General features: G+C 43.2%; 1 protein-coding gene across 1 annotated transcript in view; it reads right to left on the minus strand.

Annotated features, from left to right (window-relative positions):
• OXSR1 (oxidative stress responsive kinase 1) overlaps nucleotides 1–20299 on the minus strand; it is a 93213-nt gene that overhangs the window by 15989 nt on the left and 56925 nt on the right. The window contains exons 5-9 of the mRNA XM_075419836.1: nucleotides 19219–19274; nucleotides 9667–9776; nucleotides 6132–6233; nucleotides 3490–3623; nucleotides 1331–1379 (exon numbers count right to left, since the gene is read on the minus strand). Of these exons, the coding sequence (XP_075275951.1) occupies nucleotides 1331–1379; nucleotides 3490–3623; nucleotides 6132–6233; nucleotides 9667–9776; nucleotides 19219–19274 (451 nt within the window). The remainder of the gene's footprint in view (nucleotides 1–1330; nucleotides 1380–3489; nucleotides 3624–6131; nucleotides 6234–9666; nucleotides 9777–19218; nucleotides 19275–20299) is intronic.

A 20299-nucleotide genomic window follows, 5' to 3' on the forward strand; every position in this document is an offset into this window, starting at 1 on the left:
TTACTTTCAGATAACATAGACTTCATTTAAATACATGGTTCAACACAGACATATAGAATTTGGACTCTTCTGTCCTCAAGTTACAGATGTCAGTTTGGCAGTGGCTGATGTATGGAAGCAAATTAACACCGCGTGTTAACTGGCACTCGTTTTCATTCTGGGTGCTGGTTTAAGCATTGCCTCTGCTCAATAATGTTAATTTTCTATCACCACATATGCTAATATGTTACTCTGCAGCAGCTTAACAAACGCATGAAGGAGATTTTACACACCATCAACTATAATACGAGCCAGAACTCACATAACCAAACGGAGAAAGGTCAGCAATGTGTAAACCGTCCTGTCACTTTGGACACCAAGGGTGTATCCAATGTACAGATGCAAAATATTCAGCTGCCTAAAATCCCATTATGGACAATGAAAACCTAGTTAATCCTGTCAAGAGCCCAGGCATCAATTAAACTTGCCCTAAAGCAAACTCCTACTGCTGATTTTAGTAGGACATCCAGCTCCTGTACAGATACCTAGATGTGGCCACTTCCATTTCAACATCTTAATCTGGGAGCTGAAAACTACTTTGGTTAATTGGTGATGCTGCTGTGCTATCCCAAGTATGAGATATCTTTTTGACAGTTTAATCTGTGTTCTGCTGTAAACCCCATGTCTTTTGATCACAAGCTTGCCACAGAAAAAAACAAGAAAATGAAAACATTTCCTCATTCCCATGGAACTACAAACTCTCCCCTATATTATTTGTGTCTCCCCAACAAGACCTTGCACATTGCATATGCACTGATCTTCAGGCAGTAAATACATAAATGCTCACTGGCAGTTCACTTCACAGCTAGAAATAGGAGTTTGCTACTATTTCATATTACAGGATCTTCACTTTCCATAAGGCAACATAGGGTGAAATAGTTTTAGGCAGCCCTCCGCACAGTGGGCCTCATTCACTGCTTTGCACACAGACTGATTATAGAGTTTACTAAAATATAAGTTACATTTACTGCCACAGAGACCTTTATGGTTGGACACGCAGCCAGCATGGCACCATTAAAAGAGAGGAAAAAAACCCCAAAAGCCACTGAAAGACATTTAAGTGCTCAAGAATTTCTAGATAATTTCTCTTAATAGCAGCATACACAAGGAGGTAAAGAAGAGGGGTCTCATTCTGTTTGTTCACAACGACCCATTCAACTCACTCGGCTATGCTGGCCCCAAGTGAAACAGCCCACGCTGATGCCAATAAAGCTGTCACCATACCCATCATACTTCTGACGAGTCCTCTCCACAGCCTCTGCACAGAGCAGATTAGTAAGTGTTTTCTTACCTTTGCTTTCGTGAAAAATTTGTGTCTTAAGAGTTCTGCTGCTGTCGGTCTGTCAATAGAAGCAGATGTAGAAAAAATAATTACAAAGGCTCCCTTTTGACACAATGCTCTTCCAGGTTGCTGCAGCTCTTCATAACATGGCATCTTATAAGGGCACTGGCTGCTTCTGCACAACTCCCCTAAAAATCAGTCACTGTATTCCAAATAAACGTTACACCAGCAGCCTTTTAAATACTCAGTGTATTCTGATCAAAACAAAAGCAGCGAATAACCCAGGCGTGGTGGGGGGGAAGTTGCTCCCATTTTGATGCTGAACTTGAGTCTCTTTGAGCCAGTTTGATAAGATCACAGAAATAATTTGCTCAAAATTGAAACGAAGGATCAGCACCGACAGCAGGAGTGCTGTACTCACCATGTGCAAGTAAGAGCTACTTCAGAGACACTTCATTACATGTATGTAATTAGTTCTATTTAACACAGGGAGGATGCCCATCCATTCTCTAATAGAAAAGGAACAAGTACAAACTATTTTCCCCTTTAAGTTAGACTTTAGGATAAATACCGGAAAGTAGAAGACATCCCTTGGTCAGTTTAGAAGAAGCGTTCTAAAGACTCAGGCCTACATGACAAAGTGCAAACTGTTCTTAATTAGTAACAGAGTTTAATTAGCAACTTGCAAAGGCCATTCATTATAGGGTTTATTTCTCCTCAAACTATTCTATCAAAAATCATCTGCCTTATAGCAAGAGAGCCCCAAAAATAATTAAAAGTAATTGCTCTAACTTCTCTTTGAGAACCCCTACAACATGCATAAGCATATCTGATTCTGCCAGCTGCTGTTTACAGGGCGACCTCCTGCCCCATAGTCAAGATGATGCCAGGGGCTGCTGGTGGTGCTTGAGAAGACAGCAGGGGCATTGCCACGATTCAAAGCGAGCGTGTCCAATTCTGATCAGCACACATTCTAACCTGCAGGGATAGGATATGCTTTAGAATGGAGGAAAAAAACCATCATGCTGGGAAAAAAAACACCCTGCTATCAGCATTTATCAAGCTCTCCACTGGACTCATTACGCATTTCAAGTGTAAAGCTTGTGAGAAGAGAGAGATCCCACCTCACGATGCATGAGAAGCTTTTGTTCCTGTATCCATCACAAGATGGAACTGAAAAATGTCTTCATTATTATTATTTTATGAAGGGACTTTTTCCCTTTCCAGAACGACTTTGCTTACTGAGGAAAAAAGAAACTGAAGAGGTATAAAAACTGATCTGTGGGAATGCTTGCTTCTTTACCTTTGCATTTTAAGGAATACTATTTTTAATGCAGGATGAACACTCCTTTAAACAGCTTCACAGACGGGCAAATGCTATGACTGCCATGTACAGAAACACATCTGAACTATCCTATATGACAGGCTGTGGGTTTTAAACAGTGCTGTAGGCAGCTGGGCCTTCATGCAGCTTTGAACATGGCCATAACGCAACGATACAACGCTATCCATGGAACCACAACATACACACCACCCCCTCGGTGGTGTTTCTAACATCACCGAGCAGTCAAGCTACCGTTACAAGGAGACAAAGTGTTGTCAGGTCACTTAAGCAATCTGTATTGATGAAAACATGTTGGTAAAATTTGTCAGTGTTTTCCCTCATTTCCTCCCCCCCGTCCCAAAACAAATATTAGTTATAATCAAGCAAGTCAGAACTACGCTGAAAGCCTTCTTTGCACTGGCAGATTTTAAAAAGTTTACTTATGAAGTTTCACAAGTAAACACATATTGCCCAAGGTGTAACTTCTGGTTTATGAACAGAGCAGTTCTGCCTGTGAACAAAACATGAACTGCAGTCACCTGCTGGAGGTGGCGAGGGGGAGAAAGGCACTACACATGCGGTGGACTGGGATGCACTCTCATTAACCCAAATTGGAGACGTGTGCCCAGGCCAGGCGCGATGCCAGACATTCATCCTTCAGAATAACGACAGCCAAGAGAGTTTGCTGCCACACAGCAAGATTGCTGTGTTCATTGTGACTGAAAGGCTGGAGGGGCAGGAGAGCATACTGGCTTTAAAAAATACAGAATACAATTAATTTTGTGGTTTTGTTTTAGGGGGTTTTTTATTATTACTTATTTGTTCTGATGTTACCTCTTCTTACCTTTTTTCGGGGTCTTTTTGTAGGCACGATGAAATCATCTTCCTAAATGATTTCCCGTACTTCTTCAGCATCTCCTTATCTTGCACACCAGTTTCCAAAGATGGAGGATCATTTTGTAGCGTCAGCATCAAAACCTGAAAGAATTATGTCTATTGGCAATGAGATTTTTCTTGGCCTTTGTTAGAGACAGATCTTGGGAACACTATTTCAGACAAGCATTTTTATCAAGCATCTGAGTCACAAGGACCGTTTCATTATAACGGCTCTCTCAGAGTAGCCTGAGCTCAGAGAGAAATTTCTTAAAATTTTGACTGCTCCTCGCATTCACCAGACACAGCAAGAACTCACCTACTCTTTCCTCGAGGCAATTACAGGGTCTTTCCTTTTCCCTCTGCTTCCTGCATTCACTACCTTTGTAAAAACAATTATTCCCCAAACCTTTACCTTGCACCTCTGCAAATTCTGACTGCCAGCTGAGAAGTTCAAGACTCTTACAACTGGGAAGCCAGGCTAACTTCAACAGCCTGTGCTGCTGTTTGCCATTGCATCTCCTGGCACACAGTGCAGTCTGCGGGCCAAACACAAGGCTGGGATGTGTTTTCAAGGCCTGTTTGGTGCTATTAAAGGTATATGCATAGCAGAAATCCTACCAGCCTTCCTCATTTGAGATGAGCAGTTGTGCAAGGCATATGATTCAAAGGCTCTGTTTAGATCTCCCTGGAGGTATTTCTTAGCTAGAAATGAAATTAATCTAAAAGCAGAAGGGCAACATAAAAAAAATATGAGGGTTCACTTCCATGTACCAATGCAACAGCAGGTGAAGACATTGCTCACACAAGCACCCATCAAGCCAAACATTATTTCTTTCACATCACTCATTCTGAAGGAAAGGAAGAAAATTACTCATTTCCATTTTCACTTGTCACCTACATACAGATGAATATCTATTTTTAGAAAAGGAAGCAGCGCATAGCACATTTAAATAGCTTTCAAGAGCTATATTGCTTAGGGCAGCATGAGCCCATCAATCTAGCTGAAATTATACAATCCATGACAGAATTCCTTGCTTTTTTACCCTCTCCTTGGAGGGTCACCTAATGCATGGGTCATTCTGCTGTGTAACAAAATTAATCTGCAGTGAAATTACATTTAATAAATAAACCACAGAAGTCCTCTTGCAAACTGCACACACCTAATAGAATTGGAGACTCATAATTCTATCTACCATACAACAACACACACGATACTAAACAGGCGACCTTTGTATTCAAAGCTACAACCCATGCATTCCAAACAGAGAAGTACAGCTTGCAGAGGCTACTGCAAAATGCTACCAGTAATCACAGCACAGAAGTAAGCATCAATGAAAACAGCAACAGCTAAATCAGCAGCACATTGCCCTGAACTCCTCGCTGCTCTGCCACAATCACTGGAACAGTACGAAATTTAACGGCATTTCTAAACCACTCAACAGCCTCTACATAGATGTGACAAGTCTTAAAATTAATTCTGTTCTACAAGAGTTAAACCAGTGCAGTCCTGTCATTTAAAGTGGTACATGGATGTGCCTGTTCTAATGACTTAGGAGCTACTGGATACCCAAATCCTATTGTAATTGCGGAGTGCGAGTGAGAAGACTCAGAAAAGGAAAGCTTGCCCCATGGTACGCCTAAAATTGAAGGACTCAGCACCCACAGGCCTCATATCCCATGTAACTAGTCTAACCATAGGCCACAGGATTACTGAATGGGCTCTCCACCCCGTCCCTGTTCAATTCGAGGGAGTGTGCATCCCAGGAGTAGAAGCAAAGTGATCCAAAGGGGCTCAAGGTTTCGTGACTGAGACAGGTCCCCATCACAAAGGGGTTAAGGAAGATGATCTCAAAGCTCAGTAGAAAGGCAGGATGCTGCAGACCTCAACTGATGGGGTCAACTCTTAACTTTAAGATGCAAGCTCCCTGAAAGAGCAGCATGTTGGAAGCAGCTCCTGGTTCAGAGTCGGGAAATAGGGAAAGTTAGCCAAACTATAAGGCAATTTGGAGTTCAAGACATTTAAAAAAGATTTTTGAAGTGTCAGTGTTTAAACAAGAACATTTCCTCCACCTCAACTTTAATAAGATATTAATGCTGGCAGTACCACATCATTTCATACTGATGTGGTACTTTCCATGGGTTCGGTGATTGATAGGACTGCGTTGGTGTTAAATAAAACAAGACATTCTTTTGGGTAACTGGTAACAGAATTTGAGACGTATCAAGACGGATTATCAGTGCAGGAGAAGGAATGGCTTTCCATCCCAGTGTCACTGGATGCCAGATAACACGTTCTGAATCATTATTTATACCCCTAAAAACATCTGCTGCCTTCCAAGGCTCCAGGATTAAAACACACAGCACTTTCCTCAAGAACGGTGATGCTGGTGAGACTCGGGATCTAAGTAAGAACTGTGCACAGTTTCACACAATGCTGATTAAGTGACATATTTTCAAAAGGTGACTTCAGATAAATCCAAGAACATAGTGATCCACGAGTGCAAGCTAAGAGGACAAACTCTTCAACAAAGCATGCTAGCCAAATTCTTGGAAACACCCACAGAACGCACTGATCCTTTATCTTGCACAAGGATCTGGAGACCTGCTCACCTTCATCGGCGGGTATTTGTGGTAAGGAGCTGCCCCTGTAGCCAGTTCGATAGCAGTGATCCCAAAGCTCCAGATGTCTGCCTTGAAATCGTATCCTCTGACCTGAAAAATATCAGAGGATGTTAGCATGTGCCTCTTGCTATCCTACGCTACAGTCTCCTTTTCCTTAGCCTATTATACATCCTCTCGCCCTTTCCTTCCTTCCCCCTCGAATTTGGAAAGACCAGCACTATAGTGTTCAAGAGATGGAAAGCACACTCTCTCCCTCCTCTTCCCCCTGCTCCTTATACCTTTGAGGAGGTTTTAGACACCACAGTCCAATAAAAATTATGGTTGTGGACTCTGCCACAAGCCTCTCCACATGTAGAACGTAAAGGGGTGGTGAGTTAACCCAGGTTCTGATGTCTACACAAAGACACAGAGAGTCATTAAACAGTATAATGAAACTCTCATTGTTAATAGGTGGACTGTCATCCCCTTGGGATATATGCCTCACTACACTTTTAGTCTACTGCTTAATCAATCTACCTGCAAACATGCTCAATCCTGAAACTTCAGCACGCACCAGCTCAGTAGAAAGCCCCTCATTCCTCTCTGCAGACTAGTATTTCCCGTCACTAATCAGTAGTAGCTTCTGCACTTGACATTAAACACAGACTTGTTGAGGAAAATTTATAGCATCTACTTCCCCTCATGCACAGGAAAAAATACTTCATATGCCAAAGCGCTTACATCCTCATTATCATTAGGTAATATTTTGGCACTTGCTTTCCCTGCGGCAGCAGAGAGACATTATGTACTAACTTCAAGTGCAGCCACAAAAAAAATCAAAGCGTTTTGGCTGCTTAGAATGGTTTGTGTTTCTTCTTGCTAGATTATGGAAAAGTGAATGTTGAATCAGTGCAAAGCTAATAGGGATATTGTGTTCAGCTAACCTAACAAGCTTTATACAGACACTCACTGTGATGAAGCCAGAAACATTCCCCAGACTGCCTTCAAGATGATCTCGAATTTTGGCAAACAAACAAAAAACCCTTGCACTATTTTTCATATAATACTACAGTTGAACTGAAATTTCTTATAGCAACAGTAGTGCATATCTTGCACTAATTTCTTCAAATCTAGGCATCATTTTGATGAGCCTTAAAGGTCTGAAAGTTTTCTTCAAGTGCCTCAGTTTACGGATACCATGATTAGGAACAGATTTCAAGTCATTTAACTAAACAAGCACAGATATCTAGCACAATTTAAAAGATTACAGTGCAGGAAGAAATACGCTGTAAGGGTGGTTCCACCCCCTCCGCCCCCCACTATTAGGTTTTGAGAATAACTTCGGGACATTTCTTAGCTTTACCTTTCAGTTAGTCTTGCAGCACATCTATACGCTGTACAACTCCCCACTCCCCATCGGGATTTTAACTGTTTAGTGGGGAGGATTTAATTATGTCATATTATCCTGCTTGAAAGTGAAAGCTATGAAGTTCAAAATTGTCTACAGCCGTTCATCTTGACATCTGTCCAACACACATTAGTCACTACCCCTAACTGCATTAGATTACACCAACATTTATTTTTCCCATCAACTTTTTTTTTTTTTTTTACCATAAATTTGTCAAGTGAACGTACGTTAAGGGACAGTGCCAAGCTATCGCGTATTAACATGCTAAAGGCACTTAATGATGCTGAAGTAAGCCAGATGGAATGGGGTCGATAATATCTACGTGTGGCAGGCTACCCTACAGCCAGCCCTCGGTCCTTTCCCCGGCTCGGATCTAGCGGCTCAGAGTGACACCTGCTGGAAAACACCAAGATGATATAAACGGACACTGAAGGATTTCACACTGGCACCCAAAACACCTCCTCACCATCTAAATCTGCAACAAGTTAGATGTGGACAGCCTTCGTGGCAGTGTTGGACTCCCTAGAAAATCTGCCTCCTTCGGAAACACATCTGTTGCATCAAGAACCCCCGCTTTGTCACCAAAACCTTCGTTGCCCCTTTTTAGCACCCTCCTGAAGATCTCTTATCCCTGTTGTCCTGTGGATTGCAGCCACCCTAACCACAACCAGCTGGGAGCAGCACCGTTAGGTCCTGGCCAGCCTGATGTGCCCTGTGCACCAGGACAGAAAAACAAGGGACAACGCCGATCTGGTTTTGGAAATACTGAATAATCTCTATTTCTTTTTAATCGACATAGCAAAAAAAATCCAGAAGTATATGAAGGGAAGTAGTTCAGAAGCAAGTTCACAAAGACCATTCCTGGCTTGGGGAGCATGTCTTGTACTCTACAGTGTTAGCCTGGTACTTGCGGAGCTGTAATGCTGAATGCCACCACGGGGAGCCACTGAAAAGGCCAAACAGTGAAAAAGTCTTTCATCAACAGCATATTTCAGCTATTCCAAAATTATCTCAGTTCCTCAGAAATATAAATAAGGGAAAAACACTTGCCCTGAAGTCTCACCACTGTTTTAGCTGCACGTCACTTATATATATATATATTAAATATATATATATTTATGGGGGAAGTCGCAATACCCTCTGAAACTTCAAAAGAGCAAGGAAAAAAGTAACACAGTGGGTTTCTTTTAATAAAACAATGTTTTCCCAAAGTATTTGTTTCAAAGATTTCCGGAAGGAAAAAGGAAAAACATAAGTCATTTGTAATTCTGCTTGGTGCACGTGTTAAGTCAAACCCCGAGTCCAGCCCTCTGTCAAACTTCTCCAGGCGATGAGGGACAATATTACAAGTGCTTACGGCACTGAACATCAGTGCAGACAGCTACTGCAAAATGCCCGGTCAGGACTGCAGCATAATTTTGCTTGTGGATGCTGCTCAGAAATGGGCAATGATCTTTTACTTTCAACAAAGTTTCCAGGTGGCCTTCATCAGTAGTCACACAGACAAAGCTTATCCCTGTAGTTTAGTCTAGAGGTAATGGAGGACAGAAAGTGAGGTATCTCCATCCAACAGGAATAAGTACGACACCTTTCAGCCAGCCAAAAGAGTAGAGGAGGAAGGGGGAGCGGCAAGCATTCCTCAGCATTTACAGTCTGGATACCCACAAGCCAAGAGAAACTAAAAAGCTGAATAAAGTTAACTGCATGTTACTTTCCTGTAATAACTCCCCACTCTGACATGCTGCAATTAGCTGCCCCCAATTCGAATATTTGCAAGTGCAGAAGAGCACTTTACCGAGCTGTCTCTGTGGATATTTACCACATCTGAAACTATTTATGTTCTACCTCACATTCATGCAAGAGGGAGGGGCAGGTTAATCTTCTTTATGCAACAGCTGAGCTGTCTCATCCTCACTTTAGGTAGCAGACTGAAGAGAAGCAACAGGGCAAAAATCTACTTTATTCTCCAGTACAAGTGTGGCTGCAAATAGGCAAATCGAAGAAAACCCTATGGTTTTAAGAAAGCCTTACAGGATGCCAAATTATCATCTTAGCTTGAAGTAAATACGGCCATTGCTGACAGCAGGGAATTCCAGGTGCAGATCAGCTACAAGGACACTAGGAAAAACAATTCACCTGTTCCATAACTTCTGGTGCCATCCAGCAAGGCGTGCCCACAAAAGTCTTCCGGACTTTATTTCTGGTAATGTCACCACCAGTGGCCAGAAATGCGCTAACACCAAAGTCTGAAACGAAAATAAAACCAGATTTTATTAAGAAGACATCCTGAGCAAACTGAAGGGTTGTCCCCTCTTTCCCCTCACATTCCCAGCCATCTATTAAGCACAGTTATGCATGAGGAGTTTCCTAACGAAGGAAGAATGATCAACAGTCAGCTAAGAGTGCTGGTACACGAGCGGTCTGCAGTCCACCACGCAATTACCGGGGACAGCAGAGCTTTCAGCGCTGGCTGGCAGAGAGGAAAATTCCACTTTCCATTACAGCCCACTGGTCCCATCACAGCACACCCGCGCTCCCCCAGCAGCCCCGCGACTGTACAAACCTGCCTCTGGCAGCCAGTGCCGCCGTTACATTTGTACACATATGTAACAAGGAATAGCTGCACTTCAGTTAGCATCCTGCTTATATTTGCAGCAATGAAGCCGGGTACATAAGAAGTTACTCCACTTTGTAACATTTAACTGTCCTAACTGCCTCTGGCAGCCTCGAGGCATCAGCCCCTTATTCTGGATGTTTTATTACCAGAATATGCTTTGCTTGGTAATCTTCCGTCGCCGAGATGCTCAGTGCTTTAATGGGAACTTGGACCAGTTCCTGACAACAAAGCAGCATTACTGAATCGAGCAGCACGTGTTGCTAACCAGCCCGGCCAGCCCGGGGGAAGCCTTGCAGACTGGGATTGACAGCGTTGCCTCCACTGGAAGCACCCTTCACAAGATGAAGGGTGCTCAGGGATGCCTCGGGCACTCGCTGGTAATTGTGTTACTTAAAGTAAATCATTCTTTTGCATGAAAACCATGTTTTCAAAGATAACACCGATGTTTTATGCGAGTAAGAATGGCATGGAAAACAGGATCTGTGAACAGCAGCAGTCCTGTTCAGGGATAGCAGTGGGATACAGGATGTTTGTTCAGAGAACAGTGTTACACAAGATTTGGCAATGAAGTCATTCAAGAGAGGATGGCAGACTTTCCTTGGAGAGAAAAAAAAATACATCAGGTGACAGGAAAACTGTAAACACAAAACTGTATAGGTATTTCTTCCCAATTTGCTCCAAACTACACTGCTTATGTATTGCAGAATTACAGACCTGCAATGGGTCATTCTCCGTAACTGCATTTTATCCACACACACTCCCCCTTTCTATAACATAGTACAAGCAAACAAAAATCTTGAATGCCATTTTTGAGATTGATGAGAGGCTTGGAAGATAAGTCTCTGACATTCGAGGGCTATTTCACAAAACCAGAACATTACTGACCACAAATGGTTTGAAAATTCTTAAAACTCCACTGACATTGTTAACTGTAAATGCAAATGTCTTAGAGGAGCCACGGAGTTACTCCATGGCTTAAGGATGTTACCCTAACTGAGGAATCAACTGCAACAAAAGATGCCTCTCTACAATTTGCAAGCAGTGGCATCCACGTGAGGCCAGTCCCAAGCTTCCCTCTGCATCCCCCAGCAGTGCAGCGAGCTCCTTCTCACCAGCCCTTCAACAGTTGAGAAACACCACCAAAATTATCACTCAGAAGAATAAGATGCTCAAATCTTCCTGCTCGCTTTGGCTCGAGGCTTCCAAGGACAGGAACTTTGTACTCAGTAAAATACTAGACACGGATAACTGAAAGTTGACATTAGAGAAAGCTGCACAGAAATCACAGGGCTGAAACAAACACTAGCAAACACCTATCAGCAGGGTTCAGCTTCTGTCAGATGCGCTGCCCTGGTCTCTTCCCTGTTCCCGGAGGCATCCTGTCTTCCCGCTGACCTCAAAGCTTTAGCACGTCTAGATGGATCACTATCCCCGTCAGCACTGCAATCTGTGTTTTTCTGGAAACCCACTTTTTGCAACAGTGATTTTGCTTTGAGATCTTCTGCGTGTGTATCCACCACCCCTGCTTTTCTCAGAAAACTGAATGAGCTTCCTAATAAGATCAGAGTAAAATTACTTGCACTTTACTGCTCATTACGGGTAGTCTCACAAGATCTATTGTTCCAAACACAAAGGCCATCAGAAGTTCTTTCAAATAAGATAATACTAACAGAAACATGTCCAAGTGCCATCAGCATATTATTGTGATTTGCTGTATTTCAACTTGTGTATATTATCTTACCTCAAGTTTCCATGTAGTCATTTTGAGGGTAAAGGAAACGCCATTCAAAGCAAAAGCATTCCAGCAGTAAAAACACAAGCCCTTTACACAGCGTGCACAGCATTCACCACATTTTGCACATCAGACATGGGTTTAATAAATTCCAGTTGGAAGCTGTGCCCCTACGTCTGCTATCTGAGGTCAGCAGAAAGCTTAAATGGAATTAAATTGTATTCCGTTACATGGTTGATTTATTCAATGTTTTCCCACTCAATTTCCCCTCATTTCCAGGGGGCTGAAGAGCCACAACCAGGCTGGGCTACTCTGCTGTGAGGAACGACTTTGACACTGTCTTCTCAAATGCCATCCTACCAACTTTATCCAAGTCCCAGGTACTAAGATAAGAAAGTGCCTGCTCTTGAGAACTATCTGTAAAGCAATAAAATAAAATCCTAGCCACAAGTTAGGGTTCAGTTCTTACTTCTGAGCAGTTGGTATGGTCTGTGTCTCATTCTCTCTGCTGCTGTTAACCACCCTCAGAAAGGCTAAACCAGAATTAGGTTATTGCAAATGAATTTAACTCTAGAAAATGGGGAAAGTCATGAAATTCAAGTGGTACAACAGCCCAGAAGTGTTTACATCTGCACTCCTCTTTGGTAGCTTGTACTTTATACTAGTGCACCACGGTGATAACTGGAAAGGACAGCATCATCAGAAACAGGGAGGAACTGGAAATGTTTGGACCTGGCTTGCAATACCAGCAACCACCACTGCTGGGAATCCAAAGACTGCCAGATATTCTAAAGGAGCCCAAAAAATTGCAGACTTCCAGCAGTCTGCTAGCAAATAATAGTCTCCAGGATGTCTGGATGCAAGTGATAGGATCATTTTTTTTTAATCATTTTTCTGAAGCAACATTGCAAAGATTTATCTGCTGGACATGCTTCAGTGATATAAACCAAAGACTTCTTTAAAAAAAGAAAATCCAGACTCTCACATCACAGCAAAACCTATCCAGAATGGAAATGACAATTCTGCTGATGGAGGCTCTGCAGAAAACATGGTCAATTTTGTCTTTTTCAGTAGAAACATCACATGTTCCAAACCACAGACCCTACAAAACACTCTACAGTGACAATGAAGTTGCAGGCTAGTGTTTGAAAAAGCCTGATACAGGCAACAACTCCTGCTATTAAGGTAACCAAGCTGACAAACTTTAAAACTATTCTAGCCACTCAGGAAATGCAAAAACTGAAAAGGAAAATCTCTCTTCTTATTCTGCGTTGCAAAAACAAAAGACGCAGTCTAAACAACTCACCAAGGCAAGAATGCTGAGGCAGGACCACATCACAACAGGCACCACTGCGGCTGCGTATGTCAGGAAGACAGAGTTCTACAGTATCGTAAATCAGATTATTTCATCCAAATCTAGAAGTCAGCTGTTAAAAAAAAAATCATCTCTCCCTGGCCATCTGGTATTGTAATGTTACCTTAATCCTAAAAAGCCTAAGTACCCGCTAGTGTAGGTAGCTACCACAAGGGACAGGTGACTGGGCACTGATCACAAGCCAGGACCCAAGCCTACTGGCATCAGAAAGGCTCCTACGGAGTTTGGTGGGTTTGGATCAGACCCTAAAGCAGCAGTCCTCAGCTTCAGAGGAGGCAGAACAACAGAATAAACCAACCCTGACTTCAAACCACTCAGAGCTGTTTTTAAACTTGGGTAGCTGAGATATTATCCCTCCTCAAGCAAAAATAGAAGCATTTCAGAAGGCAGTGCTAAGTGGTTTCTTCACTGGTCACCTTCCTTCTTGCTCAGTTCACCATCAGAAAATACCTGCAGTTGTACTTAGTGCTTTTCTGCAAACCTCACAGCTTTTAGAGCATTGAAGATGAATAAAGCCTGCCAAGAAAAGGAGGAAGGCAGTGGTAAATTGCAGTTTTGTGCTGAGAACGCAGCAGGGTGGTAAAGACACCAGGGAAAAGGAAGATTAACGAAGAACAATTCTTTCCTTTAAGGACTGCATGGTATTGGATCTAGAAATAAATACTTGTTCTTCCAAGTTCTCATTTGGAAAGGTAGATCTCTACAGTCACACACATTTCTACTCAATTCACATGCAGAACAGCATCTTTATTTCTATATGCATCACAAGCTCAGCCTCTTGCAATAATGTCAAGGCACATAAAAGATGTACGAGATCCCTCTCCCAAGTAAACATAAAGACCACATCTGAAACCAAGCCCCAACAGCATGTTAATCAAGATATGCTAATACTGCACAAAGTAACTTAAGGACAACAAAGCCCAGGCCGGGTGAAGCCACTGCCCCCTGCAGAAGTTCACAAGTGGTTTCAACCACCAAACAGCGCAACACCTCTTCAGGAAATGCAGATCTTACAAGTGACACAAAGAATAAGTTACTTCACACCATGGTGCTGCAGGGGAGGCACCAAAACTCTCCACCAGCCACAGAGAAAAATACTTTGGCCCCTTTTTCGCGAGAGAGCAGAAGCTCAGAGGTGTCCATGGCACAACAATGGCTGCTCGAGTCCGCCCTGCGATCGGCTCTCCTCTTCCCAAGTGAGATTCGTGCCTTGCCCCTTGTTAAAGCAATTTAATCTCCCAAAGTTAAGAGTTTCCTAAGGGAAAGTGGGTGAATGACACTGCCTGCATCATAGCTCGATGTTTATGTAGAGCGCTATTTTAGTACAATGAATTAAGAGCAGTCAGGAACACAGTGAACCGGTGACAAGCTGGCATGGATTTGTGGAAAGTTACACAAATTCAGTTACACAAGTTTTGCCTGGCCTTAACTATCCCCATTTTATAAATAGATAAAGCGAGAGGGGTTAGGCAATTTGCCCAGTATCAATTAGCAAGTCCTGAAGGACTTCATGAAATCTCAATCTACTTCAACCGCTTGGCAACACGGCCTGCCTGGGACATGGCAGGCACACCGAGCGCCTCTTGGAGTATGCGTTAATGATCCCAACTGGATTAAAAACCCTACAACAGAAAAATCCCACACGTGGAGGGACACGTGCCTTTCAGCCTTCAGTAGACCCTTGCTCCTCCATGTTCAGTCACAGAGGGGTGGGTGAGAACATTATTTAATATCCCAGTGGATAAAATCGGGGAAAAAAAGATCTAATCTGCACCCAGTCTCAGCAGAATGCCATTTACCATGCCATGGTTGGGGTATGGTTCGTACCAAGCAAGTCTCAAGCACCCTGGGAGAGTTTCCCTCAACCTCTCCCATCTCTTCACAGTCTATCGAGACTCTTGCTTCATTTCCCAGTCATTTACAGGGCCTGCACAGTTAAATAAACTGAAGAAAATTAAGCCTTGCTGACTATGAGAAGTCTCCTGGTTTGTGCAGCAATATTGGTGCCAATGCAGTTTATGCTGACAAAGAGGGTTTTTACCTGTGCAGCTTTTAGACTGCAGGGAGCCAACAAATGCCAGGGCAAAGAGGTTTTATGCTCTGATTGGGAAGACAAAAAAAAAATTACAGCAATTGCCATGGAGAGGCTGCAACACAAAAGAAAGCAGCTATCTCAATTTACATTGCAACAACCACCGTCAGCACAGCCCAAACCAATGTATCCGGGAAAGAGTCCTGCTCTCTCCAGAAGATATATTAATTAATTCAATGTGCAAGAAAATACTTCAAACTGAGAAAGCGATAGTCTCTGAACTGTAACAGACTCCAAAAAATTTGGTGCCAAGCCACAAGTCCAAGCCAGTGCCCTTAGGGGGGGTAAAAAAAAAAGTTAAGATAGAGGCAAACGGCCTCCATTGAGGTCTCACTGGTCAGCTGGATCCGTTAAAGGCAATTCTATGCCTTGGCTCAGTGGATGCACATTTTAAAAGTAAAAGCTACACAGTTAAAAATAGAGCTCTGAGTAAAAACACCAAGTCCCAGGACTTGGGGAGGAGTCTGCAGCTGGGCATTTGCGCAGGCCATTAGAGGAATTTTTAGAATTCCTACTTGGAGCAAATGCCCCTGAGCTCACAGATTTCTCCTCCACAGCATTACCTGCGCCCGCCTCAGCTCACAGTGCTCCTGCCAGCAGCTTCCACGTCCGACGCACAGCCACCGCTTCGGAGTTACAAAGGGAACTGAGAAACGTGGGACACACCTTCACCGAGGTGCATTTGCTGTTCAGCCATAGCAGAATTGTGCAGCCCAAATTAACAAACCAGGCTTTTAGCTTCACTGGTGAGAACTGTGTAATCCTGCAGCAAAGTTACAGCCATGAATTCTATACTTTTTTTTTTCTTAAACAAACTTGAAAGAAGCTTTTTTCCCCAAAGTATTTCCAGTTTGAGATTTACATTCCTTACATTTACATTCAGGATTTACATTTATTCTGAGTGTCAAGCAGTAGGAAACACACAGGAACAAGGGGTTGCAAAGGCCAAACACTGAAAAAGACCTTCTTAACAACTGTTCATGGGCAGTGTTTTTATAGAGGGATGGCAAAAGGGAAAGGAGTCGTTATAACAGAATTGAAATCATTCTTTCCTGCTACATTATTTGCATTTTGTAACATGCACCAGACCAGCTCCTCCAAGGGAGGTGCCCCATTCACTCTAACCCTCAGGCTTCATTCCACAGCTGATCAATCTTTTTTCTCCCCTCACAATGTAGCTTCCCAGCAAAACTTCAACACTTTTTTTTTCATGGGAACGCAGTGATGTCATCCAGCTGATAACTAAAGCACTCAACAATCAACGGAATTATTCATAACACGCATTAATATTGTCAAAGGCAAGTGCTTTGATCTTGCCAAAACAAAAACTCACTTTATTGGGATTGGTTTGCTTCCAGTATTTTTCCCTCCTCAAAAAATTCACAAGAAACTCTGCTGTTTCATCCTGGGTCAGGAGGAAAGGAAGCTTAAGTGTCAGAAATTCCCACAGAAACAAAATTTCATGTTAGGACCAGGTCAGGCTCTTTCTAGTATTCAGTCATGCATTTATTTTTGTTTCTTTCAAGTCACCAGCTGCCTTCGCAGAAACGAAAAGTGCTTCCTGCCACTGCGGTGAACTTGCTGACCTTGGTTGAGTTCAGTCGCTCTGCTGCGTCTCATGAAAGGTTACAGCGTTAGTCCTTTTGCATGCTCAGAGAAAGAACTTGTAAAGAGGGAACTCTGCACACCTCATAATGTTACTTCCGCAGGATATGCAGAGAGATGGATTTCATCATTTAAACGTTATAAATGTATAAACCACTAGTAGACAGTTCAGTGCAGGAAAATACAAACAAATCACAGATAAAATAAACCCTCTGAAATCAGTACAAGTAAGACCAGTCAACCTTAAAACTACTTATGAACTAAAACTTATTCAGCAGGAAAAAAAAAGCTAAACATGTACCTATTACCAGTGAGCCTTAATTGAAAAGAAAAAAAAAAGCGAAGCCCTGGCACGCTTCTGAAAGAGAAACGCAAGCAGCTTTCTGCTAGGCTGGCAGAAACACTTGGAATAACAGTGCATTGCTCTAATGCAACAGCTATTTGCATCCTCTTCCAGAGCATAATCTAAAATTCTGTAGAATTATAAATCTAAAATGTTGCATCTTGGCTCCATTATGGAAAAAACGGTAGGATTCCACTGTATAAAGTTTGTTCCTTTGAGCATTTTAGAAGCCACTCCCTACCTTCCATCAGCTGCCACATGGAATGAATTATTTACACCTCATTAGAAATATAACAGGAGGCATTAAGAGCACTGGGAGACTTACAAGGGAAAATAAAGCAACTACAGGTTTTAAACAGAAGTCTTGTATTGTAGGTGTTATGTCCTGTAAAAGGGTTTATTGTCTTCTGCAGAGGGAGAAGAGCTACTTATTAAAAAAACCCATGCACTGCAATGTGTTCTGCCTCGTGGTGGAAAATCTAACACCTCTCATTCCAAGACACATATCCAGGCATAAATATACCAGCGGAGTCCATACCCCTCAGCACCACACAACGCAACAGGCACTCCCATCTGACACGACAGGCATTACCACCCAGCTGCAAGCTCCCTGTCCCATAACCCCCAGCATGCTGGCGTGACCCACTGCTGTGCCTCCACCAGCAAGGCAGGGCACTGAAAAAGAGACCTCATCACAAGCAGATACGGCTCTTTCCAATTAAATATAAGACTGCGAAAGTTAAACATGTGCAAGGATGTTTGCTACGAAGGCAGGACCAGACGTGAGCTCTGCCCTCCAGCTAGAGGTGGCACAAGGGCTGGAACGGCACCACAAGATTCATGGGAAGAGCACAGTCCTGAGGGGCAGGAGAGTCGGACAGGGACCTGCGTGTCTATTAGGGAATCTTCTGTATGCGCGATGGGAAAACAGCACACTGGGAAGAAGAGGAAAAACACGTCTTACAGGTTCTAAATGTACTCTCCAAAAATCTTGTCTTACTCAACAGTCTACAATAATCATCATCATCATCTTGATCTCTGGAAAGAAGAGTGAAGTCTGTAGGAACATGTATGAAACAAAAGACCAGAAAAGTAGCACAGGGGAAGAAACACCAAAACCCCCCACCACACACGATCCACGTACGCCAAGGACTGTTTCCAACATATCCTGTTGATGCAGCTCATGACAGCAACGACTACAGCTGACGTCCCCTCTGGGCACATCTGCATTAGCTAAAGCAACTCTTTTAACAGTCTTCCCTACCCCGTCCCTTGCTACAGCCGCTCAGCTGCCTGCACGACTGCTTCCAAGACTTGCAGTCCACCCCAGTTTGGGCTGGGTCAGGGCAGTTAAACACGCACTCTGCCACTCAGCTCCACTGAAGCGGGCCAGGGAGCATCCCACGAGCAGGGATGAGACCGCCACATCTTTGGTCACGGCAAAGCTGCAAGTGACTTTTACCGCCAGACATACCAGTTTCTTTCCGAGGAATCTATCCACTGTTCACCGTGGTCCTTTTGAAAACTATCTTACACGTTGCTGCTGGGTTAAACAATGACACACATCGATGATAAATCAGTAATGTCTGTGCAGTCCATTTCCCAGCCCATGAACTCGCTGTTTTAAAAATCTGACTAGCTTATGCCAAAAATTTTATCTAATCTCTTGATTCTGAGGACTTCACAGTCAAAGGATTTATTCATGCTGATTGTCACTATTCCAACGAACAGTATTTTAAGATAACAAGATGTAGCAAACCCTAGGGTTTGTTTTGTTTTGGGTTTTTTGGTGCTGTTGGATTTGTTTTAAGAAATGTGGGGCTTCCTGAAGCTAACATTTTTAGGTAGGATTCTTCTTGCCCATTAAGCCATCTCTTTAGACACCATTATGCCTATGTTTACTCAAAGCTACCAAGAAAGTTACCTGCAATTTGCACTGAGCCGTCTTCTCCAAGAAGAATATTTCCTGCTTTCACATCCCTGCAGAAAGATAAAAAGCAACAATAAGTGAAAGTCATTAAATCTTCAACCAATAAAAATATATTAAAAGGCCATTATTTCTTACATTTTGTTTCTTGCATTAGCACCTCCTGCTTCTGTAGGGAGTTAACACCAATTGTAACTTCAGTAGACAGACACAAAGTGGTATTTGTAAGATTTATAGCCAGTAGCATTTTAAGTACTATGTACAGGAAAAAAAATAATTGAAAAACATAGCAGAAGATACCCTCAAAAATCCATGGGAAGTGGTTTGTCCCAGGTTCTGAAGTTAGCTAAAAACGTGAAAACAGAACCTAGCACTGGTCTGATACTCACGCACCCTTTTGGGGAGGGCGGGAAAGGAGACTCCAAGGGACGGCGAGTTGTTCTATGTCTCGCTGCCAGTGAATTCATCCCATCCTTCCCCAGCCCCAAGTCTCACTGCTCTCCAGCCCCTGAGGAGTTCATCTGCTTCCTCAGGAAGCCAGTTTAGCTCCATACACCAGTGAAGCTCCAGACAGAAGGAAAATGCTGTTTGCTCATGGCTTAATGAACCGAACCACATTCCCAAGGGTCAAGGGAGAGCTGGCACAACAGAGACGGTGAGAATGGGAAAGCGGGGCGCTCAGCTGTCCTGTGAAGTCCCAACTTCAGAAGAAAACTCAGACAGACTTTTTCCACTACCAAACAGAAAAGAACATCCAGCATGTGCTATGACAGTTATTGGCCTACCCCCCTTCTACCCAAAAAAGCTCTGGTTTGTTAGGTTACCAGCAGCACTTCTCCATCCTCGAGGGCAACGCTACTTTCACTCTAAACACGCTTCGAAGTCCTACAGCTTATTTTCGCAGGCTGCTCCCCTGGCAAAGCCAAGAGAAGCACCTTTATAGCTGACACGCACATCCATCAGCATGACTGCTGTGCTCGAGCTGGCCAGGACGCCAGGCAGACCCAGAGCACACGCAGGTGCTGTCCCAAGACAGGCTGCAAGCAAAGCAACTGCCTGGGGAATGGATGCCACTGAA

This window comes from Opisthocomus hoazin, chromosome 4 (assembly GCF_030867145.1).
Source record: "Opisthocomus hoazin isolate bOpiHoa1 chromosome 4, bOpiHoa1.hap1, whole genome shotgun sequence".
Classification (NCBI taxonomy): Eukaryota; Metazoa; Chordata; class Aves; order Opisthocomiformes; family Opisthocomidae; genus Opisthocomus; species Opisthocomus hoazin.